At 63.4% G+C, this 23,192-nt stretch overlaps 2 protein-coding genes across 4 annotated transcripts; both read right to left on the bottom strand.

The window, feature by feature from the left end:
* Positions 1 to 557: 557 nt before the first annotated feature.
* On the bottom strand, positions 558 to 18,786 carry PANK4 (pantothenate kinase 4 (inactive)). Of its 3 annotated transcripts, none has more exons than XR_011433834.1 (19): positions 17,775 to 18,588; positions 14,050 to 14,132; positions 13,398 to 13,612; positions 12,562 to 12,745; positions 12,119 to 12,211; positions 11,587 to 11,740; positions 11,302 to 11,483; positions 10,429 to 10,510; positions 9,597 to 9,697; positions 6,973 to 7,128; positions 6,206 to 6,318; positions 5,747 to 5,834; positions 4,578 to 4,729; positions 3,140 to 3,195; positions 2,921 to 2,970; positions 2,432 to 2,502; positions 2,042 to 2,142; positions 1,875 to 1,943; positions 558 to 1,068 (listed from the first exon to the last, which is right to left on the bottom strand). XR_011433834.1 is itself a non-coding variant. In XM_023627570.2 (19 exons), exons 1-19 carry the CDS (start codon positions 18,749 to 18,751, stop codon positions 855 to 857), a joined length of 2,322 nt encoding a protein of 773 aa, XP_023483338.1. In that variant the 5' UTR covers positions 18,752 to 18,786; the 3' UTR covers positions 558 to 854. The 3 variants fall into 3 exon arrangements, 2 of the variants coding, with proteins under 2 accessions (XP_023483338.1, XP_023483331.2); XM_023627570.2 differs by lacking the exon at positions 17,775 to 18,588 and adding an exon at positions 18,628 to 18,786 and having other exon boundaries at positions 2,432 to 2,536; XM_023627563.2 differs by having other exon boundaries at positions 2,432 to 2,536.
* Positions 18,787 to 20,798: 2,012 nt separating this feature from the next.
* On the bottom strand, positions 20,799 to 22,226 carry HES5 (hes family bHLH transcription factor 5). The gene is made up of 3 exons (XM_023627691.2): positions 22,115 to 22,226; positions 21,865 to 22,030; positions 20,799 to 21,777 (listed from the first exon to the last, which is right to left on the bottom strand). Exons 1-3 carry the CDS (start codon positions 22,166 to 22,168, stop codon positions 21,503 to 21,505), a joined length of 495 nt encoding a protein of 164 aa, XP_023483459.1. The 5' UTR covers positions 22,169 to 22,226; the 3' UTR covers positions 20,799 to 21,502.
* Between the last annotated feature and the right edge of the window lie 966 nt (positions 22,227 to 23,192).

The following is a 23,192-nucleotide window of genomic DNA, read 5'->3' as shown; positions in this document are numbered from 1 at the left end:
CTGCACCCTGAAGAATGCATCCAGCTGGGGGGAGCTGGGACCGTGCGGAGCCCCTCGCCCGCCCATGTCACAGGGAGGGATCTGGACCCCGGCTCAAGGCCACAGAGACAGAGACCCATGTGGTCTGATTGCTGAGCAGGACTGCACGGCAGCCATCAACCTGAGGGCCCTCGAGCCCTCGAGCCCTCGGCTCCTCTCTGTGGCTCAAGTCAGCAGTGCTGCCCAGTGCCTGCTGTCCCTGCTGAGTGCAGGGGGCCGGGCTCTTCCAGATAGGCTGGTGGGCGTCCTCTCAGGGCCAGGGCATGGGCAGGCACAGCTGCGGGAAGCCACACGATGGGGCAGTGGCAGCAGCTCACCGGCCAGGGCGGACCCGAGGGTTCTAGAAGTAACTGAAGGGAAGACCCTCTCTCGGCTTCCCCAGAGGACGGGTCAGCAGGGCCTGCCCGGACGCACCCAGATGCAGCAAGGCCTCCAGGTGGGCCGCCTCTCAGAGACTGCACTGCGAAGGTGCAGACGCCGCCGCGCAGGCTACAGATTCCATCGGGGCGAGGCCTGCGTCTCCGCCACAGGTATCTGTATATATTTATATATATATTTATATATATATATAAAAGATTATTTAACAGCTAAATACATTCCAACGTGAGTGTCTCACGGGACGAGAGCTGCGTCCCCACCATGAACACGGCAGTGTGAACACCGACTCAGGGCCTCGAGCGCCGTGTCCACAGCTGGGTGCGCCCACTCCGAGTCACAGAAGCACAATATAAATATTCGGATTTGAATGCAGTTTCCCTGTTGTAGTCGAAATACATTCCTGACGAGTGACGAGAACAGTCCAGCAGGGTGGCGCCTCACTCGGCCGGGACCTCGTACTTGAAGATGACGCTGAAGAGCCGGCCGCCCAGCCGCTCGGCCAGCCAGGAGTTCTTGATGACGGCCAGCTTGAGGCTCTCACAGCGCAGGCTCGCATAGTAGTTGGTGTGGACGGCCCGGCCCATGCCCTCGATGACCACCAGGTCTGCACCGCGCTCCCGCACCAGCATGGCCAGCCCCTTGTCCAGGCGGCTTTGGGGAGGAAGGGGGCAGTGAGGCGGGCGTGGGTGGCAGGGCCTCACGCCGCGCACTGAGCTGCACCCGGGGTAGACGCCACACCCTGCCTCCCACCAAGGGCAGTGACAGCAAGAATGCTGGAGACCCCAACACTCGACACGCTGGCCTGTGAGCTCTAACTCCTGCCAGACTCGAACACAGTGGCTGTCCTCCTGGGCCCGGGGACCCGGGGTGGCTGCGCCTCGGTCGCCAGGAGATGGTCCACTTGAAAAGTGGGCCTTGAGGACGCGTTTCTATTGTGGACTTTCAATGACCTTACTCCTTTTTACAGGTTTTTATCCTCCTCCCTTGCTGGTTAATCGTGGGCCTGGAGGTAGGACAAAGCCCACAGTCCACACTGGACAATCCCCGCCAACACACAGAGCCGCCTTGGCACTGCTGTCCACGGCTGGCTCCAGAAGGCGGGGTTCTTCTATGTTCTAGAAGCCTCAGGGCACAAAGCACTAAGATGATAAACTAGTTATCTTAGGATGACTATGGGGAGACAGCCCCCCGCCATCCACAGGTGGGACACACGGTGCCTGGAGCCCCACTTTTGGCCTCTGAGCCAGGCAGCCACGGGGGTATGTGCTCCTCCGGCCCACCTGACCCAGACCAGCCTGCAGTGGGGCTGATGGGGTCCTGAGCCCACCCGAGGAAAGAAGACAGCCCAGACTCCGCCACAGGGCTATGGTCAGTGCTGCTGACTTCTGCCACCGTGCACATGCACAGAGGACCCAGGGGTGACCCGGGGGACCAGGGATGGAGGTGCTGCAGGGTACCTGAGGTCCAGGCACGGGGAGCTGGAACCCGTCTGCATCAGCAGGAGCCTCTCTTCTCTGAGTGCTGAGCTGCCGGACACAAGGGACCAGCGCCCATGAGGCTTGCCCCGGGAACCGCCCCCAGCGCGCCAACCACCTCTCCGCATCCCTGGCCCCGCACAGCTTACTGGATAACGGGGTCCATGGCCGCAATGCGCTCAGCCACGATGAGGGACTCGCTGTAGGTCACGTCGTTCAAGGCGGGTCCTGAGTTGCACGCCAGGATGACCTGTAGGACGCCCCAGGCTCTTTAGGGACCTCAGCGCCGCCCAGCACCCCACCAGCCTGTGCTCGCCTGCCCACTCAGGGCTGCCGGCTGAGGTGCACGCCCCTGGCGACCTCTTGCTGCTCGGCGGCCTCCGGAAGGGGTGGCCCTGGGTCACAATGAAGATGGCCCTGGCACGCTGGGGTCAGGTGGGGGCATCACCTCCTCCCCGTGTGCCGCCTCTTGCCCACACCTACCTGCCGCGCACAAGGAGCCTGGGGCAAGGGTCCCACCGCGCGGCCTCACCACTCACCTCCGTCCCTCTAGAGAGAAGCTCCCTGACAAAGGGGAAGACTCCCAAAATGACGTCTACTCCACTGTTATCTGCGAAAATTAAGGCACATTTGTGAGGGGGCCCCTGCAAGACAAAACCAGACGTGCAGTTGGGAACAGGCATGTCCACGCGCTCCGCACACCGCCACGCGCCACGCTCCTGGGGCTGGGCTGAGGCTGCTGGCCCCACGGGTGCTGGGGTGCTGGGGACAGGGGGCCGGCTGGCCTGCGCTTTGTCCAGAACCGCTGAGGTCAGCTGACCCAGTCAACGGTCCCCACAGGAGCCAGGCTCGGGGCAGGGGCGGCCACAGAGACCCGCAGCTGGGGGAGTGAGCCTCCGGGGCCCCTGGCACACGGCGTGGGGCAGCCCCCACCACTCCCTGCGCCCCTCCCATCCTGGGGCCTGCCCGGGCCCCCGCCTCCCAGGCCTCAAGTGCACGTGGCAGAGGCGGCTGGGCAGCTCAGGTACCTTCAGTCTCTGAAGCCACTTGCTGTAGGAGTCCACGAGCCAGGGCCGCTCTGCAAGACATGGGGACGAGTCAGCTGCACCCCTGGTGGGCAGCACCCCCCTCGCCTGTCCCCTTCTCCTGGCAGCCAGTCCTCACCCACCCCCAGCTCTGCCCTCCTTGCTGCTTCCTCCCCCGCCGGGGTCCGAGTCCCCGAATGAGGGGCCAGCCCTGGGCCCTACCTTGCAGCTTCCTCTTTGCCTCCTCAAACCCAAACTGGGGGTCGGATTCGAGGACACTGCGTGAGGAAGAAGAAAAAAATGATAAAACACCTCAAATCTCAGCCATGGTCGTCCATTGTGGATCCTGAATGATGCGTTTTCCAGATTGGGCAAGCACACTGCTATCGACGGCAGTCGAGGTGTCCCCACCGCCACGGCCGGTCCCCACATGGCTGTCACGGTCAGTCCCTTCATGGCTGTCACGGTCGGTCCCCGCGTGGCTGTCACGGTCGGTCCCCGCGTGGCTGTCACGGTCGGTCCCCACATGGCTGTCACGGTCAGTCCCCTCATGGCTGTCACGGTCGGTCCCCGCGTGGCTGTCACGGTCGGTCCCCGCGTGGCTGTCACGGTCGGTCCCCACGTGGCTGTCACGGTCAGTCCCCGCGTGGCTGTCACGGTCGGTCCTCGCATGGCTGTCACGGTCGGTCCCCACATGGCTGTCACGGTCAGTCCCTGCCGCCACGGCCAGAAGCTCTGCGCCCCGAGCAGCGATGGTGAGGGGTAGGCAGCACGTTTCCCCAGGTGAGCAACAGCACGAGCTCGAGAACACGGATGGGGCCTGGGGACGTCCTCTGTCCCTGGGAGCCACGAGCAGGGCTCCTGGGTCAGCGCTGGCCACCAGCCTCATCTGGCACATGCCTGCTGTGCCGCCTAAAGGCACAGCCAGTGACAAGGGTGGGGAGGGAGGCGGACGGCTCTCCTCAGTGTCCGTGTCCGAAAGTGCACTGGGGGTGGACCCAGCGAGGGCCAGGGGACGGGGACACCAGGTGGGAAACAGCACTGAGCAGAGGGAGGGGCCCTGCTCTGCGGCGGCAGCCACCTGTGAGGCCCGGGGCCTGGGAACGCGGCTTCCTCAGGGGTGAGAGCAAACGACTTAAGTGGCTTCTTCAGGAATTAAGGAGACGCCACGTTCTGAGGGCGCCCGGCCTGGGAGGCCCAGGACAGGATGCTCAGCGCACCTGGGACACGCACGTCTCACACCACGGAATCTGCTGAGCTCCTCGGGGACGCACCCTTGTTATCTCAAACATGAGGATCGTTTGACTCCCACTCTGTGGTAGCCACGAATTCAGATTTTTAACATTGAAAACGTCAGCCCCGCATCCATACCCCAGATCTCCGCACCTGCCCCTGTGCCTGGGCAGCAAGGCCGGGTCCCAGCGCTGCCAGGGAGGCACGGCCAGCAGGCTGCCACATTCACTCGAGAGGCTGAACGGCCCAGCAGGATGCCAAGAAGCACCAAGCCCACAGGGACTCCCAGTCTCCCCACTGCCACCTCCACCTGGGCCAAGCTGGGCCGGCCAAGGCCCGGGGCCAGGCCAGAGCCACACATGGCCGTGGGGGTGAAGGGGTAGGGATGAGGCCACACAAAGTGGCTGTGCAGACAGCAAGCACCTACTCAGAGACGGCTTTCGCTCCCCAGTCGAAGACGTTGCCGGCCAGCAGCCCTTTGACCAGGGCCAGCTGCCGCTCCTCCCAGCCCAGCGCATCCAGGGAGCGGATCACCCTCTGGAAACACTTCAGCGCCACGCCATTTTCCCGCTGCTTCACCTGTGGGCAGACAGGAGACACGGTCACGAGAGCGGATGTGGCCTTGCCTCCCCCAGCGCCGCAGCAGAGCAGAGGAAGGGAGCCCGCTGGGGATGCGCGGAGCAGGTCACCAACTGTGAAGCCACTCTACGGGGACAGAGGCTCACTGCCACGCCACAGCAGGACTTTAATAAACCAAGATGGAATCAGGTCACAAACACTGCTGATTCAGAACCGTGCCAGCCAGGAGCGCGCGTCTAAACCGTGTGCCGAGAAGGACGAGGCTCAGTAGGGCTTCGTCCCAGCGAGACAGCGCGGTGCGTGAGGGCAGGGCAGAGGGGGCCAGGGCGGCGGACCTGGACCCCTGCAGGTGCCCGCTGCCCGGACTGTGAAACCTTGGCACCCGGATGGCCCCATCCCCAGACGCCCCCATCTGTAGGGAAGGGAGGGGAGATGGGAAGCAGTGTGCCGACCCCGCCCGCTGCTCTCGGGCACGGGGGCTCCTGGTCAGCACAGCTGAGGAGGGTGGTGCCTCTCGGCCACCTGCCAGGCTCTGGCGAGCTCATCACACTGCAGGAGCAGGAGTGACGTCCACAAAGACCAACTCTGAAGCTCCGGGCCGACCTCAGAGGCCAGGAAGAGGGTGGGGGCCTCCACGTGGTGGCCCAAAGCTCCAGAGATGCAGAGAAACGCACCCTCAGGAGGCTGGCAGCCCTTTGGCCGGCATGGAGGCGGCCTGTCCCAAAGGCTCCACGACCCGGTCCTGGTGCCCACCCGTTCCCCTTTCTCCTGCCACACACCCAGCATCCTAACTGGCTGCTGGTTAGAGCCCCCAGGATCCTTCTCTGCTCTGGGGGGGCCCCCACGCAGCCTCTGACCCACAGCTCTACAACAGGCACGGCCAACCCACGGGCTGCCTGGCGTTCTTGGGAGATAGACCTGCCAGGGCAGCCCCAAGAAACAGCCTGTCGCCAGCGGTGGGGGTCGGGGCAGCCCCCACATCCCCGCTCTCCATATCCCTATAGAAGGCGCACTCACCTTGGAGTAGGGGTCTGGGAAGCTGAACTCATTCAAACAGTGCTCCCTCGTGTCCAAAAGGCTGCGCACGGTCAGGGTTCCGTAAGCACTGCGGACAGAGCCGGGACTGGGAGGCTGAGCAGGTTGGAGAGCTGAGCACGCTGCCCGCTCGCCGCCCCTGCCCCCAGGGGCATCCTCATGGCGTTAGGCACCGACCGAGAAGTGATGCAGCCCGAGTGGGCCCGCCTGGCCCTGCTGCGTGTCCCTGAAAGTGTGCGCTGCGGTAGGCAGGCAGAGCCCCGTGGGATGCTGGGAGCAGTCACTGGGAACCCCGGCCTTTGGGTAAACCCACAATCCCCCGCAGAGGCTGCCCCTGGGGGCCGCGCACACCAGGCTCCCTGCCCACAAGGACCAGGCCTCTGGCCAGCTCACAGGGCTGGTTTCATGCCAGCCACATGCTGGGAGAGGCTGGACACTTACAACGGCTGGTGTCGCAGCGTCTGCAGCTTGTTCCAGTACTTCTGGCGGAACTTCTCCGCCCTTTCAGCTGCGTCCACAGAGCCTGGCTGGCTGGCCACAGCACGTTTCACCACCTACCGAGGAGGACAGGGCGGTCAGCCTGCTCCTCGGCCAAGGCCATGCTCACAGCAGTGCCCCAAACACACGAGCAGCAGGCTCGGCAGGAGCTGCTGGCGACAGGCTTGTCTGCCCGGCACACCAGTCTGCCAGGGCTTAGTCCTGCGAGTGGGGACGGCAGTCACCACTGGCCCCAGCCCACATCCCCTGACACGAGCCCCGAGTCCTGCTCGCCACCAGCTCCCACCCTGCCGCAGGGACAGGCGGTTCTGAATCATCCTCCGAGCACACGTGGGGTCCAGGGCAGGGCGGGACCCCTCACTCTGAGGGACGTTATGAAGGAACACATGTTCCCTTGGGGTGCTGACAGCCCCAAGCCTGGCGTCCAGGGGCCACGCTGACTCCACGCAGATCACTGCTTTTTGAAGAAACACAGTAACGGGCAGTTGCTTGACACACTCCTAAGAAACGTGCCTCGTTGGCCCGATGGATGCCAGGCGCTGTGTTTCCACCAGCCTCCCGACTCAAACGTGCCCGAACAGCTCCGGGAAAACGCCCACCCTCCTTCACCACGCCTCTCCTTTGCCCCTGGGAACCCACGGTGGCCAGAGACAGTTTCCAAACCACCCGCCGCCGCTCCGGGGGCGCCCACCCGCCCACCGAGCCCTCACCCCGTCCAGCGCCTCCTCGAAGCAGCTGAGCCAGTACTTGCGAGCCAGGGCGTCGTCCGTGAGGTCCACGGTGTCGGGCACGTAGGACGACGGGTCCAGAAGGAGCGGCAGATTCACCAATGGCCTCTCCAGCCGGTCCATTTCCAGCAAGTCAAACTGGGAGGACAAGAAGTTGGTAGACACGTCAGCTGCGTTTTTCTGCAAGATGCAAAAACCTTCGATGAGGTCTAGAGCTGGCTCCTCCGTGAGAAGAGGGGTGAGGGGGCTGCTGCTGCGGCACATGGACCAGCCGCCCCTCCCGTCTCCGCACCCCGCCCTCCCACCTGCCGTCCTCCCTCAGCCCGCGGCGTCCCCTCCATTTGTCCAGTGGCCTGAGCCAAACCTCCCGGGGTCCCGAGTCTGCTCACAGCCCCAAGGTCACCTCCTGCGTGTGATGCCTTCCTCCCTCCTGTCCGTGGGGCCTCCTCCTGGTGGCTCCCACCTCACCTCTTTGTCTCCCTGTTACAGGGAAGCCAGGGCGGGAGCTCCCACACCACTGCCCCTCGAAGCTCCTGCACTGTCTGCACCCTCCCTCTCCGCACTCGCGACCCCCAGGTACCCTGGCCACTTTTCTGGTCCTCGTTACTCCTGCTCAGGGCTCTGTAGGTGCTGCCCTCACTCACTGCCCTGTGGGCTCTTGCCCCACGCCTCCTGCCCAGGGTCAGTTCCACGGCAGGAGCACGGTGAGCCCATGGGGGCAGGCAAACCCTCCTGCCCTGTACATACCAGCTCCTTTTTCTCCAGAGCATGTCTGCTGATTGCACACCCAGGGTCGGAAACCACTGGCCCCAGTGACGCTCAGCGAGGCCAGGCCACCTCACAGGCCAGGTTCCTGACCTGCAACCTGGGGCTGTCAGGCTCAGGTGCCCACTGGGCATGCAAGTATTTTTTTGAACGAATGGTCGCTCTCCCAGCTGGCTTTTTACACTCCACTCAGGAGAGTGGAGCTGATGTGTGTGCTCGCCCCTGGATCTCAGGTTAAGATGGTGCTGGGGAGCGCTCTGGGGCCAGGACACGCGAGTGAGCTCGTGCTTCCTATGGGACCTCCCCCTGCACTTCAGATAATGACCCGCCAAGTCACCACACACCTGGAACTTGGCCCTTCTCTGCTGGGACCACTTCTGACTAGCAAACTAGTGGGGTGAGAAACAGGCTGCCCTGAGCGGGGGGGGTCTGCACAAGAAGCTCCCTCCCATGAGGGAGAAGCTGGCTTCCAGAACACACCCAGGAGACGGTGAACTCAGCGTGCAGACAGCTGACACATGTTCACGCAGATGAAGAAGGGTGAGGGTGGTTTCCCCAGCAACTAGCTCCACGAGCCTCCTGCCCAGCAGGGTACCCCCTGCTCCGCTGACACAGCCGAGTTCCAACCCCAGCTTTTCCCCCGTGCTGACTACGGAAACTCAGGGACACCCGGCCCCTGCACTTGGTCTCCACGCCTGGCTCGCGACGACCCAGCACAACAGGTGCGTGAGGCCCTGTGCGCACAAATTCGCCACAAATGCCGCCGGGCCGCCCTGTCGTGGGGATGAGAGCTCCGTGTGGCGCTGCAGCACTGAGGTAGGGTCTCTGCCCACGAGTACACTGAGTGTGATAGCCGTGGGGCAGGCCTCTGCACTGCCCCTGGACAAACGTTCTGACCAGCCCCAGGCGTGGGGCCCTGCCTGCCGCTCACAGGTGCCCGCCCCGGCAGAGCCAGCTGCCCGCATGCGGATGGTGCTGCACACGGGGTCCTTCTCCCCAGGGGCTTGATTAGATCAGGCCCGTTCCTGCAGTGTTTACACTCACTTCTGAGAGAATCTGCGTCCACCACTGAAAAGCAGCTTTCCATCAGAAACGCCAGCAGGCGGTCTGGAAGGCAGCAGGCAGACTCACGGGCCCAGACCGGCCCCCCGAGCTGCCCAGCTGCTTCTTCAACCGGGCGCAGTCCTGCTAACTGCTCACTGAGGTCAAGCCACTTGGGGCCTCTTGTTAATAAGCCTGCGACAGCCCACCACCTCCACCAGGAGGGGCTTGGCGTAATGTCCTGTGTGTGGCGGATGCTGGTCCCACCTGGAAGACCCTCTCTATGCCAGCTCAGCAGGCCAGGGGAGCCCCCTATCCAGGCACGGTAGCCTTACCCCAAGTGAGGATTGAGGAACGGGTCGGAACCTTGTGAGGAGAGCAGACTTTGTACTCCCTGAAACACCAGGCTGAGCACGGGGCCTGAGAGAAGGGGCTACGTCGGTTCCTGAGACTCTGGGTTTTGACCCTAATTCTGCTATGCATGGCCAGGGCGCGGGGGAAAAAGCCGTTTGCTCCTTGACCTTTGTCCTTCCTGCAGACACGAGAGGCACTGCATGGCCTCTAAGGCTTGGCAGAATGTTTGGAAAACGTGAAACACTCAACAAAGGCAGGAGAGCAAGCCGCAAACGTCTGTCTTCGGCCTCAAAGTCTGTGGTCAGATTAAAATCGAGTCTGCACCAGGAGAAGGGGCCTTTGAGCCAGGCCACAGCGCTGTGGTGGCTTTCCTCAGGGACCCTGAAGACACCCCAGTGGCGGGCAGCTCCCGTAGACCCCAGAGACAGCCCAGACCCCATACTCACGGCGCCGCCCCTGGTCCGCTGAGATGGGCAGGGCTCTGGGGGCGAACTCCTCAGCCCGGAGCTGCCTGCGTAGTTCTCGCCCCAGCTGTACTGGTTGGGGTCTGCAGAACGAGAAACCAGGCATTAGCCTCGGGGGCACTGGGCTGCGCTCAGAAGGTGGCATGGCCAACCTCAGGATGGCCCGACCGCATCTGGAAAGGGGCAAGCCGCTGAGGGCCCCCACAAGACCAAGGGAGCTGGGGTTGTTCTGTGTCAGTGAGTTATTTCACGAGCATTGAAACCTCCTAAGATGGTCACTTAGACCTTCTGCAGCTTCTCAAAGATTTCTCTAATTTCTCTCAAGTCCAAAACCAGACTTAAGAACATATGAAGGATGGCCCAGCCTGCTCTGACAGGCGCCCCCCAGCAGCCTGCCCTGGGCTCCCAGGCTGTCTTGTCTGCAACTCCTTCCCGTGTCCTCTGCAAAGGAAGAGACCGAGCTCGGCTGATAGCAACGAGGCAGGAGCGGGAGGGGGCGAGGTCACAAGCCTGTGGCCCCTGCACGGAGCCCCTGCACTCTCGAGGACCCCCTTGGGTTGATTGCGTCGCATGCAAACCCACGCGAGTCACTTTCCACCAGCCCCTCAGGAGAATCACAGCAAAGACTCCGCCGCTCCCCGCACTGCCAGGGAGGGGCCAGCGCAGGTCCCCACGTCCCCAACACAGCCCCAACTCAGAAAGGGGAAAGTGGAGGTGGAGAGCTTCACCGACTGCAACGTAAGCCCCCGCTCTCGGGGCTCATTGCGGCTGCACTCCCCCACCGCCCCCACCCCCCACAGCACACTCTACTCACTGTCTTGTTCGGCTCCTTTTAGAAACGCTCCGATGGCTCCCAGGTAGCCTTCGTGTCTCAAGAACAGTGCCTGGACTTCCCCCTGCCACGGCAAAACCCCGCCTGAAGCAGCCTCACCGCACGCACAGCAAACCCTCGCAGCTTCTGATCAACCCAGCGCAGCCAGGCCTCCCTGCTCACAGCGGAGCCTCGCCGAAAGGCCCACAGCACGCCCGCCAATGGGGCCACGTTCAGACGTCAATTTAAGAGCGAGTCACTTGGAGAAATCTGAGGGTGAATAACTCCTTTCACAAAATTAATCCCCGCCCAGTTCACCCTGTCAGCCAGGTTCCCTGGGCCAAGCCTGGAGCGGCCTGCAGCACGACAGATGACGCAAAGCTCATCTGAAGCTCTCGACAGCTGGAGATGGTCCCTGGAAGGCTCACCATTGATGACACGCCCAAACTCAGAGACGGCCACAGCGCCCCAAGTATAGGACGCCAGGAACTAGGAAGAAGGAAGACGCAGGGGCTGGGAATGGCCAGGTAGTGGGCGTCCAGCTCCTTGGCTGTCTGCCTTTGGGCCCCCTCACCCTTGGGTCTGCTAGTTATTTTTTGAGGAAGATTGTCGCTGAGCTAACATCTGTGCCCATCTTCCTCTGTTTCGTATGTGGGACGCTGCCACAGTATGGCTGATGAGCAAAATGTAGGCCTGCGCCCAGGATAGGAACTGGCAAACCCCCGGCCACCGAAGTGGAGTATGTGAACCCAGCTCCTATGCCACAGGGCCAGCCCCCAGCCTGCTAGTTTTGAAGACACTGAGGGTTCATGCTGGAGGGCCCAGGAAAAGCGATGTGCGGGGTGGGGCAGGGGGAGGAGGTGGAGCTTCCGGTACCTTGGAGAAGAAGTTAATGCTGTAGGTGATGGTGCGCATGGTGACGGGGTGGCCCCGGATGAAGAAGCCGCCGAAGTAGACCCTGTCCAAGCAGTGGAGCCTCGCATAGAGGCAGGCGAGCTGCCCGATGTCATTGCTGATCATGTGCAGCAGGCTCTTGGCCATGTCCTCCTTGGAGAACTCTGGGAGAGGGAATGGGGACAGAGCGCTACTAGGCAAGAAGACCCGGTGTGCGACGTGTGGGCGCCGGCGACCAGAGAGCGCGAGCGACAGAGGGAGAGGTACCTCTGTCGGCGGTGGCCGACTTCCCGAAGCTACTGGCGATGAGGTTGCCGCTCAGCCCCAGGGTCTCATGGGCCCCGCCATAGATGTCCTGCACCAGCATGTCCACATTGGTGTGATGGCCCTTGGAGGCCAGATGCAGCAGCTCATCAAACTTCTGTGGGGACAGAGCAGACGGAAGCAGGTGAGGTGCTGGGAGCTGGTGGAACCCCTGCAGCCCCGGAAACTAAGCTGGGAGAGGAGGCAAGCACTGCGTCGGCTGGGCGTGGAAGGCCCCCCTCTCAGCATGGAGGGCCAGGAGAGGCAAGCAGGACTCTGTGGACCACCCACCCAGGCGATGCTCTAGACACTGGACGCCCGTCCTCCAGAAACCCAGGAAACAGAGTTGGTACACGGCCTAGGATGAAGCCGCTGTCATGACAATCCAGCCAGCGGCAAGCCTCAGGTCCCACAGCCACCAGCCCTTCCCTGAAAGGGACTGAGGAGCAGAACTTTATGCAGAGCCAGAAGCATCTTCCTGCAACTGCCAGAATACCTTTGTTTTGGTGAGCAGCGCCCCAAGCCCCCAGAAGGTGCCACCTCCAATGGAGCTGCCGCCAATCCACTCGAATCTGTCCTCGGTCTCCACCTGGGAGCAGAATGAAGGCAGGTGTATGAGCAAGTGGGCCCTTAGCCACCACCCAGCAGCTTTTAGGGATGCAGTGGTTCAGGGGTGTCCCCAGACATGGGTGACAATGCTCTTGAAGGCTGAGCCTGGGCAGGCTTGGCAGGCGCTGATGCTGGAAGTAGGGACCCCGCCTTCCCACTGACAGCCTGCGCTGGGCACTCTGCATGTGGCCTTGTGCCCGTGGAGGTGGGAGCCCAGCAAGGCCTGTGTCACATCTGTCTGTGACCCTGTGCCTGGCCCCAGCACACAGCAAGTGCTCAGCAAACCACTGCTGAACCATCACTCACTCATTCTACGAAGCCAAGCCTCACCTTCACAATAGAGACTCCAGAACCGATATTGACAAGAAGATACGGGAAGATGTTGGGGTGATTTGTCTGAAATCGGAACTCAGGGTCGGAATCTTTCTGATACACGAAGGCCTCGTGCGGGATGTTCTTTAACACAAAGTTGCACCCCTTTATCAAGCAAGTCATCACGTCTTCCTTGTCAACTCTGCAAGGGAAGGAGCCTGGCCACTGAAAACAGCACGGGCCGCAGGGAGGGCCCGCAGCACGGCACAGCTGCCTGGCTCATCTGGCAGCGGGGTCTCTCCTGGAAACACTGCTCCCGGCCTGGCCAGGCTCAGCTTGTAACTCTGACGCATACGCGTGGCTCTCAAAAACAGCAACTGACAGAACAACTCGTAAATCACCATCCCGTCTGTACCGAATCTCTGGGGATGGGCCACCATCACCGAGCCAGCCGGATGCACCTGCAGCCCTGCTCTCTGCTGGCACGGACGGCCGCCTCGGCGCCCCCTGCAGGGCTGCTGCCCTTGCAAACCTCCCCAGCAGGAGCAGGCAGACTCCTCCTTGGGGCTCCTTTACCTTCTTCCACTTGGAGCCTCTAGCCACGCACCCCGCCCACTGTCCTCAGTCTCGCACGCCTTCCTGAGGTTGGGCCACCAGAGGCCTCCTGCCAGCCCACCCAGAGCTTAGCCCCAGGCCCACAGCCCCCCAACCTGTGCTCAAAGTCTTGTGGTCGTGGGGTCTTAGAAACCCCCAGAGCAGGGTGGAGCGGGTGCAGGAGCCGGGTCTACTGCGGCCACCACATCAGAGCCCGACCCTGAGATCTGAGGCCAGCGGTCCCTGCGGTCGCCACTCACTTCAGCCGCAGCTTCTCTTCGATGAGGTCCTTGAACTTGTATGCCCCGCCCCCGGTCGCCTGAATGACCTTGGTCTCGGTGTTGACGAGGTGGTCCTTGATGAAGTCCAGGCAGGCTTCTATGTAGGTGTTCTCGAACTTGACGAAGTGCAGCCGGGCGGTCACCTCCTCCTGCACCGAGATCTCGTAGGGCGGCTCGTGGTCTTGCTCGGCGTCCTGGGGATAAAGTCAGGGAGCTGGCGAGTGCAGGCTGCATGGGGGGTGGGTGGGACACGACGAGATGGGCCCCTGGGCCCCCACCCAGCAGTGCTGACGAGCTCCGTCAACCCTGAAATCCGAGGGACTCTTGATGCCAATGCCAGGGAGGGTGGAGGCAGAGCAGGGGGCGGGCAGGGCCTCGGGGCTGGGGGGGAACGTGCTGCCCAAGGAGCACGGGCAGGTGGGGGAAGGAGAACTGGGCTGGGAGGCAGGGAGGAGCATCAGCACTAGAAGCTTCCAAGAAGCTACACGGACGTGGGCGAGCAGCAGAGGACGGCACACGGAGACTGAGACCTGCGCCAGAGCCGAGACGCAGACGGAGACGGAGACCCAGTGTGGCGCCTCCAGCTGCCCCGGGCTCCCCACAGCCGCCACCCGCGGCGCAGGAGGCTCACCTTGCCCGAGTGGTCGAAGGACCTCACTTTGGCGACTTTGTGCTGCACGGTGGAGTAGTAGGCCAGCTTGGTCAGCGAGCCGCCTGCGGGGCGACACACACGGCGAATTCAGGTGTGGGGAAGGGACCCGGCGGCATGCCGCCCATGCACTCTCCTCTGCCAGAGTTGGGTCCTGCGCATGAGGCACCTGGCGCCACTGGAACTTCAAAGCCATGCGAGGCCCCAGGCAGAGGAAGGGAGCTGACTTGGGTGCCAAACACTCTGCTCCCTTTGAAACAGTCTGCTCCTCCTCAGGTCCCGGCCCACTCTGGGCTGGAGACCGTCCACTGCCCTGGGACACCAAGCCCCGGAGGAGAAAGGAAGCCACCCGGTGTCCAGGCGACCTCGAAACAGGGAAATTCTGTTTCAAGCACTCATCTTGAAAAGGACCAAGAGGAAAAGCTGACATAGCCACCGTTTTCACTGAAAAGCACACACTTGACTTGGTGGAAACAAGTGGGGACGGCAACAAAAGCAGCGTTTCCCCAGAGCGGACAGACGGGGGAACCGGCCAGAGAGCAGCAGCCTGCCCGCTGGGCTCTGGGCCGGGAGGCAGCTGAGGCCTCGGGGCCAGGGGAGGCCACGCGGAGGGTGGAAGGCCCCCTGTGGCAGAGAAGCTTGACGCCCCCGGGGACGTCACAGAGACGAGGAGCAGGAAGTAGGGCCTTTACCTGCCTATAGCAGACGGGGCGAGGGAGACAGCTCCGGGCCCACTTGTGCGTCGGGGGCAGCTGCGAGGCTGCAGGCGCTCACAGCCGTGGAAGCCCACGAACGACAGGAGGGAGGCCAGGCACGAGGCTCGGCCCCACAAAAGGACCATGAACCAAACTGCGTTTCTTGTGGGGCCCAAAAAACTAAGGCCGAAATCCCTCATTATGAGAAGAAGGCTAAAAATATTTTCCAATGGTTATTTTGTGACAAAATACCAAGGGAAAGTCATACATTGCTTAACGACGGGGACACGTCCCGAGAAACGGGTCGTTGGGCGATGTCCTCCTTGTGCGAGCATCATGGAGCGGACTTACAGAAACCAGGAGGGCACAACGCACACAACCTGGACTCTACGCGCTACTCTTAGGGCCACTGTCACAGGGGAGGTCCACTGTCAACTGAAACGTCCTAGGCGGCGCGTGACTGTACATGAGGAACACTCCAGTCAGAACACAGGTTTGCAAACACCAAGGTACCCGAGCGGCAAAGCTCTTCCAGGTAAGAAAGGTCAAACCACCATTTCTGCGATCAGTCACAGCCTGTCCTGCCCAGGCCGTCTGCCAGGCAGTGGGGACAGATCTACGGGACATCCTGCGACCCACCCTCGTGGGGCCGCGGAGGGGCCCAGGCGTGGTGTGTAAACCCTGCCATCACAGGCTTCCTCCCGTCCCCCGCCCTGAGCTTAAGAGGCGGCCCTGGGCTGTGAGCCTCCTTATCCAAGGCCCCTACGCCCCATCCGGCCTGGCCCAGAGCATCCTTCTCTAAAATGCTTCCTGTCAATTCACCTCGTGAATAAACTGTTTCCTAAAAAGACAGGCAATGCAAAGGGACGAAGACACATTTTGAAGACTTGTCAAAAGTCGCTATAAACCAACTCCTGGGTCACGGAAGTCATTTCAGATTGTGTTACGCTGACCTTAAATCACAGCTCAAACCTAAGGGCTGGGGTTTGTAGGGGATGGCGGGCCAAGGCCCAGCACTGCCAGGACTCATCTCCCTACCCCCAGGAGGGAACAGACAGGGTCTGGGTGTGAGTGGGGACGTGCAGAGCAGGGCCGTCAGTCTGAAGCCAAATGAGCTCAGAGCAGAGTGGCGGGAGCCTGCGGAGGGCAGAGCTCGCCTGTTCTCAGGATCCCCCGGAATTAGAGCGAATGCCAACCTGGCTCCTGGCACCGGGCTCCGCATCTCACACCTGACAAGCGCAGTGACCAGGCTGGGGACCGTGCACAGCCCTGAGCTCTCGGGTCCAGCCCATTCTCCACCCAGACTCACGACATCCCTGACTGATGGGGGCCCTGCCCATGTCCTGCCTTCAGCGCCTGAGCCAAGGCCTTCCGGTTCATCCGGGTCCACAGGGGCCAGGCATGGGCTGTCCTCCCTGCTACCCCCTTGGCCTGTCCTTCCACTCCGGGCCCCAAGGAGGGCAGGACACCCCAGTGCACATCACTGCCCTGTGGCCCCTTCTGCTTCACCTGAGGGACCCTCCCCATTGCCTGGTAGAAACCTGAAGTCACGTCAGCTTCAAGTACAAGTTGACAAACAAAATGTCCCTGATGCTTCCAAAGCGAGGAGTCCACCCAGCTGACATGGGTGTCCCATCCGGGAGAGGAGAGGACTTGCCAAGGGCACAGGGCAGCTGAGCCTCCCTGGATCGAGAGGCTGGGGTGAGGGAAGAGGAAACGGGAGAAGTCTGTTTTCAAAGCAAACTGTTGACAAGCACACTGGCTCAGTGGATGCCTGGCTCGAGGACCCCCACCTCGAGCTGTGACCTCCCACCAGGGGCACATCATTTGAGGAACCAGAGACATGGGACCCAGACCCAACGGAAACTTCAAAGACAGGAAATAAATATCAACACTAAAAATATCCCTCTGCCTGTCCTTCTGCCAGGGAACCCCACCTGGGCTTGACCCCTGAGGACAGGCCACGCCAGGGCCCCAGAGCCAGGACATTCCTTCTTCTGTGGCTACAAGCTGGCCCCTGGGGGCCACAGAGAACCCCCGAGTGAAGCCCCGGGGCAGTCAATCTTCAGCTGTGCTTCAGAAACATTGTCGACTTGTTCCCGCGGAGCACAGCCCCCAAGCGTAAGGGCAGCAGAACAAAGCCCGGAACCTCAGCACACACGCCCGACTACACGGCTGGCGCACCCACAGCACGGCAGGACACAGAGGACGGGCGGGGTGGGCCCTGAGGGCCTGACTCAGCCTCTGGAGAGGCCCGGGTGTGTGTGACCCCCAAGCTGCACCTTCCAGTCGGCACTGAGTTCTATCAGTTCCCTCAGGCCGCTCCCCTGCCCATCCCCTGCCTCGCCGCTCAGCACTGGCTTCCCGCTCGGCACTGGCATCCCGCCGGCGCTCAGCCTCCAGGCATCTCATGCCTGCAGCCAGGCCACTCCCCCAGAGCACTGCCCCTCTCAGCACACCAGGGCTTGCAAGGTGGGAACTGAAGACCCAGGCCACGTTCCCACTCACTGCTCCGCACGTCCCTGGAGGACACTCTCCCCAAAGCCTGGGACTCGAGAAACTCCCAAAAACAGCAGGGTGGCGAACGCCTGAAATGCAAACAGCTCCAAGGGGACGCCCCCACTTCTCCGGGAAAGAGGAGCATGGTGGTCCCTTCCAGCATTTGCAGAGCAGCTACAGTGGATCAGGTGTCCTGTGGGTGCCCGGACCAGAGAGGAGATGCTGCCCCGCCTTGTGCGGTGCTTAACCGACTACACTGGGCTGCGGAGAGGCACAGGCAACTCAGGCTGAAGCCAAGATTGGGGTGGAGAGGGAGAGGAGTGTGACGCTGCTCGGGCTTACTCAGGGGGCCTCACCCAGAGCAGCCGCTCCCAGGAAGCCCTCCGTCCTGATACCGGCAGAAAGAGGGGCAGTGGCCGAGGGTTGCCCAGCTTCCAGGCCCGCTTCGCTGGCGGCTTACCAGCCGGTGGCCTCAGACAAGCTGGTCCACCTCTCTGAGCCTTGGGTCCTCACCTGTGAAGGCGGGGTGCTGGGGTGCCGGGCGGCCGTGGGGGAGAACGGTCCAGCACCGGGGCTGCTGCGCGGTCAGGGCTCTGGGCACCGGCATCAAAGGAGCGGTGGGCCGAGAGGGACAAGCCGGCAGCGAGGGAGGGAGCGCGAGGCAGCCACCCGCCCTCCGGCGCGTGGCGGGAGGGGCAGAGGCAGGGCGAGTGCGGGCCCTTGGGGGCTCCCTGTAGGCCACGGGAGGCCCGGGGGCTTGACCAGAGGCCGGCGGAGGTCTCGAGGTCCACGTCCAGGCCGTCGAAACTCCGCCAAACCTCCACCGTCCAAGAGCAGGGCCTGCAGAGGCCGGGCTTCGGGATGGGCCCAGTGGCCGCCTGCGCTCCGGCCCCTGCGCAGCGCTCAGGGCGGCCCACCCAGGCTTCCCGCGGCCAGAGCTGCAACTGCCTCCCGTCCTCGTCCCGACCCCAGACACCGGGGCCAGAGCTCCCGCCGGTCGGGGCAACCACCCCTCTGCGGCCGGGATGCGGCCCGACCCGGCCGAAGACCCTCTGGAGTCCGACGACCGCCGGGCCTCTCCCGGCGGGACTACGATGCCCGGCATGCTCCGCTCCGGTCGCGCAGCACCTTCCGGTAGCTGTAGTCTGGCCGCCACGGCGAGCCTGCGCGCCGACGGCCCGCGGACTACAAGGCCCGACGGGCAGTGCGCCGGCGGCCGCGGACTACAAGGCCCGAAACGCTGTGCGCGCCGGGGCCCGCGGCCCGCCCTTCGTCCTTGCCACCGCCCCCGGCCCGCCGGCCCGCCGCCCATGCCCGGCCCGCGCCAGCTGCGTGCCGCCCTGCTCTCCGCGCCGCCCGCGGCTACCTATGTCTATGGCAAAACGCTTGGCGTTCTCCAGGTTGCGGAAGATCTCGTCGGGGGGCAGCGTGATGCTCTTGTCCAGGCTGTCCCCGCTGCTCCCGCTGCCGCTCGCTCCACACTCCGCCATTTTGAATGTGCCCGGCCAGCCTCATCAGCCATGGAGATATATGCGCATATATTTGACTGCTAAACGCCCCCCCCCGCATAGATTATGCTAATGAGCGCCCGGCCGTCCCGCCCCCTCCGCGGTCGCCGCCGCTCGAGGGCCGACTCGGCCGGCCCGGCGCGGGTCCCCGAGGCCGGGCCGGAAGGGAGCCAGGCACAGACCGTCTGGACTGTCGTCGTCCTCGTTGTTCTTTCGCTGAGCTGGCCAGATGCTGGCCTCGTGTGCTCCTGGCACCTGCACGCGAAGGCGCATGTGACCCACCAGCCCGGTTCTTCAGGGACGCAGGACTGTCGGTGCCATAAGTCCTATGCAAACTGGGGGCGTCAGGGACCCTCGGGGTGGGAGATGCACCTGCAGCTGGGGAGGATGTGCGCTTTGATGGCGCGATCTGAAGAAATTACAGGGGAAAGCAGGGGAGCCTCCCTCGAGGAGGCCACCTGTTCGCAAGATGGGGAATCTATGGGAGTTTGCAGGAAACAAGCTGAGAAAGCTTCTGAAGCTGGAGTGGGGACACAAGTGGTGGTGGGGACAGATTGCAGGGCCAGTCTCTAGGAGAGCCTTGAGGGATGTGTCTCCCTCGGAGGCACTGGGCGCTTTGGGAGAGCCCAGTGTTGGAAGCAGAGGATCCCTAAGGTGGCTTTGGCACCTGCCTCCCAAGTGACCCTGGGCCTGTTACTTTGTGTCTCCGGACCTCAGCCTCCGTCTGGGTATGCCACCAGCTGCCTGGCAGGGCCCCCAGGAGCACAGGCCTGTGGAGCAGCACAGACTCAGAGCTCCAGGGGCGCTTCAGGGGAGGGGGCTGGTGGGTCAGTGCATCAAGCAAGGCTTCAGGGCGGAGGCAGCCTTGAGAGTGTCTTACAAGAGGGTGGGTGTGCTGCTCTGGGTGGGGAGGCCTGGGGTGGAAGAGTGCAGAGGGACTGCCCCTGGGGGGGTGTGGACCTTGAGCATGGAGGACCCTGGGCAGTGGGACGCCCATGGGCCAGCCTGGCCAGGAGACACAACCCACCCCGCTCATTGATGTGCCTGCCGCTGTTGCAGTAAATGTGTGGGTTAGAGAAGGAGCCTCCCTGTGCCCTGCTCACACTCCCACGGACTCAGCAGGGACCCCAGAGACCCCTGGCAGCACCGGGCTGGCCTGGAGGGGGCGCCTATGGACATTTCTTGCAGAGTGGGCAGAAAGGAATGGAAGGCAAAGGGGAGAGAGGTGCTGAGCAGGAAGGAGGGAGGGCCGGCTGGGACCCACGTCTCTGAAAATACGTGAATGCCTTCTGGTCCCACGTCCAGCTCCTTCAGTCCCCACGGGGTGGAGTTCGCCCCTTGAGGAGCATGGGTGCCTCTAATTTCCCACAGCATGCCTAAAAATAGGTGCCCTTTCTGAGGCAAGGGACTGCCCTTGGCAGGTTCATCACCAGCACTGTCTGTTTCGGCCCCGGAGCGTGGGCAGCCTGCAGGGAGGGCCAGGCAGCCACCTGTGGGCTAGCCAAGCAGGTGCCCGGGGAGCTTGTCCAGGGACAGGGGCTGCCAGCCGTTCGGGGAGGACCCGAGTGGGGGCAAACATCTTCTGTGTGTTTGGCCCAGCTGAACCCCTTTTACTGTATCAAGAGCCCCACCGCAGGATGTGGCCTTTGTGTCCCTCTGGGCTGGACGGAGCTGGAAGATCCTGGAGCCACCACTTTGCCCCCACCCCCACCTGCAGGGAGCCAGTGAGAGGCCTGGGGCGGAAACTCAGCTTTCCTACCATATCCCTTCCTGCTGCCACAGGGGCTGACACCTTCTGCAAGGCCCACTCTCCTTCTGGCTGCCTCCCCGCCGCCTCCCTGCCTCTCCTCTGCCTCTCCTCTTCCTCAGCCAGGACCCTGCCCTTCTTCCTGTGTCCGGAGGGTCCCTGGCCTGGACACCTCCCACCCGCGTTTGTGTCCCATGATAGTGCCCACTCCCCTTCACTCCTGCAGACATGCTGCCTTGGTGGCTGCAAAAGACACGTGTGAGGCACGAAAGACCAACCACGGAGGGCTGAATAATCAGATTTTATTAGAAGTCTGCAGAGCAGTCCCATGGGCTCCCACGTGACCAAGTTCAAATCCTGAGTACAAAGTCAAGCCCACGTGCACCCGCCCACACAGAGGAATCCTTTGAGGACTGCGATGGTCATCCCCCTCCCCAGACAGCCCATGGTGAGCCCCATCCCAACAGCCAGTCACATGCAGGGGCCTTGCGGCCAGGCTGTGTGGTCCTCTGCGCCTGCAGGCTGGCACTCTTTCCTATGAGGATACACCTTGAGTTCCGCCTTCACAAAAGGCAAATGTGCCCACGGCACGCCCGCCCGCCAGGCCCCTGGCCCCGCAGCAACAGGCCCCGAACGTCGTCTACACGCTAGGGCGCGAGCCCCAGCGTCTACGAATATCATAGAACCCCAGACCAGCGGCGGGGGCTTCCCAGAAGCCACTTGCTGAAATGCAAACACAGAACGACCCCATGGGGTCAGACACTTGGCAAGACATGGCCCCCAATTGTCCTAAATGACAAGGACTCTGCGCGCACATTCTCTGAGAATGACTCTCCTGCTGGCCAGCCAGCCCGGAGAGTGGCCTTCCGAAGAAGGGGCCGCCCAAGCCCCGGGCGGGACAGACGGATGGGAAGGCTCTTGCCCACGCGCCAGAGGAACGGGCTGGCTCTCTGGCCGTCGGGGCGCCACCTGCAGGTCCTGCCGGGTCACCAGGGCCGCCAGAGACCGCAGGCCGGCTGGCGCGCGGCGGCGGCGGGCTTGGCCGGGGTGAGCGCGGGCGCGGGCGCGGCGCCCGGCGCCTTGGGCTCCTTGGCGGGCGGGGCGGGCGCGGCCGGGGGTCGCTGGAAGTGGTAGAGCAGCTTCATCTGCGTGTCGCTGGCCGCGTGCAGCGTGAGGAACTGCACTGCCTCCTGCAGGCACCACGAGTAGCCCTCGCTGTAGTCCTGGTGCAGGCTCTTGGGGCCGGCGGCGGCGGCGAAGGCTGCGGGGAGACCGGGCGGCGGTGGGCGGTGAGCGGTGAGCGGGGGCGGGGGCGGGGGCCGGGGGCCGGGCCGGGGCCAGGGCTCACCTTTGCTGTGCTTCAGGTAGCTGACGGCCATCTCCAGGATGTCGGCCTTCTCCAGCTTGGAGTTGGGCTGGTGCCGCGCAAACTCCTGCTCCAGCAGCAGCTTCAGCTGCTCGATGCTGCTGTTGATGCGGTCGCGGCGCATCTTCTCCACCACCGGCTTCCGCAGCTGCGGGAGGAGGGGCGTCAGGAGGGCCGCGAGGGCGCAGGGGCCGCGGGGGCCGCGCGCTGGGCGGGCGGGCTGCGAACTTACTCGGTTTTTCTCTTTGGGGCTGAGCAGCTCCACGGCCACGGTGCTGGGGGCCATGCCTGGCGCGGAGAGAGGAGAGTCGGCGACGAGGGAGGGAGGGAGGGAGGGACGGGCGGGCGGGCCAGGCGCGTCCCGACCGGCGGACCCCGGCCCCTATATAGGCGCGGGCGGCGGGCTGGCGCCTGGGGCCCGGGCGCCGCGGCCGTTCCCACACTCGGCGGCCAATGGCGCGCGGGCCGCACAAAGGCGCCGGCCCATTAGCGCACGCTAAATTGCCTGTGAATTGGCGCGGGCACAATGGGTGCTCCCCGAGGAGCAGGTGGGCCGCGCGGCACAATGTCCGGGCTGTGGGAACGCGCTCGCCCTCATTAGCATCCCGGGGGCTGATGCTGGGAGCCCCGCGCCTCAATATGCTGCCTTTTCCCAGGCCGCGGGGACCAGGGGGGGCAGGAAGGAGCGGCGCCCCTCCCCTCCTCGTCTCTCCCCTCTCCCCCCTCCTCCCCAGCGACTCCCTGCTGCTGGCTGGCGAGGCCACAAGCGCAGATAAGAGAAGGCTTTAGGATGAACCAGGGCGGTGGCTTCCAGCGGGTTGGATAGCTTCCTGACAGGGACCTGCTGCCCTCCAGGACAGTAACAGAGGAGGCCACACTTCTGAACAGGAGCCTCCATCTCCCTGTGCACAGGTGGAAGATGGAAGAGGGGCCCACGCTCTTAGGATCAGACCTACTGGCCTATGTGGCAAGTCCCCAGGCTGTCACCTGGGAGACATGACTTCTCCGGAGCTAGAAAATGGGCTGCCATGCCACCCTGGCCAGGCCTTGGTAGCTTCAGGGAGCCAGGGTACATGAAATGCCCAGCATGGAGCCTGGCACCTAGGCGGTACCCCCAGGAGCCACTGCACCCCATCCTCTGGGGAGCATCTTACCAGGCAGTAACATCTGGGGTGCTCTGAACTAGCAGGTGCCCTTCAGGGCCCCACCCCAACCCACCCCATCCCATCTGGCTAAGAGTCCAGCCATGGCCTCCACAGAACACGGGAGGGCACGTGGCTCCAGGCATGCCTGATGCGAGAGTGTGGTCA

The sequence above is a fragment of the Equus caballus genome, chromosome 2 (genome assembly GCF_041296265.1).
Source record: "Equus caballus isolate H_3958 breed thoroughbred chromosome 2, TB-T2T, whole genome shotgun sequence".
Taxonomy (NCBI): domain Eukaryota; kingdom Metazoa; phylum Chordata; class Mammalia; order Perissodactyla; family Equidae; genus Equus; species Equus caballus.
Note: the sequence above shows the minus strand (reverse complement) of the source record. Positions and strands in the feature narration are given on the sequence as shown.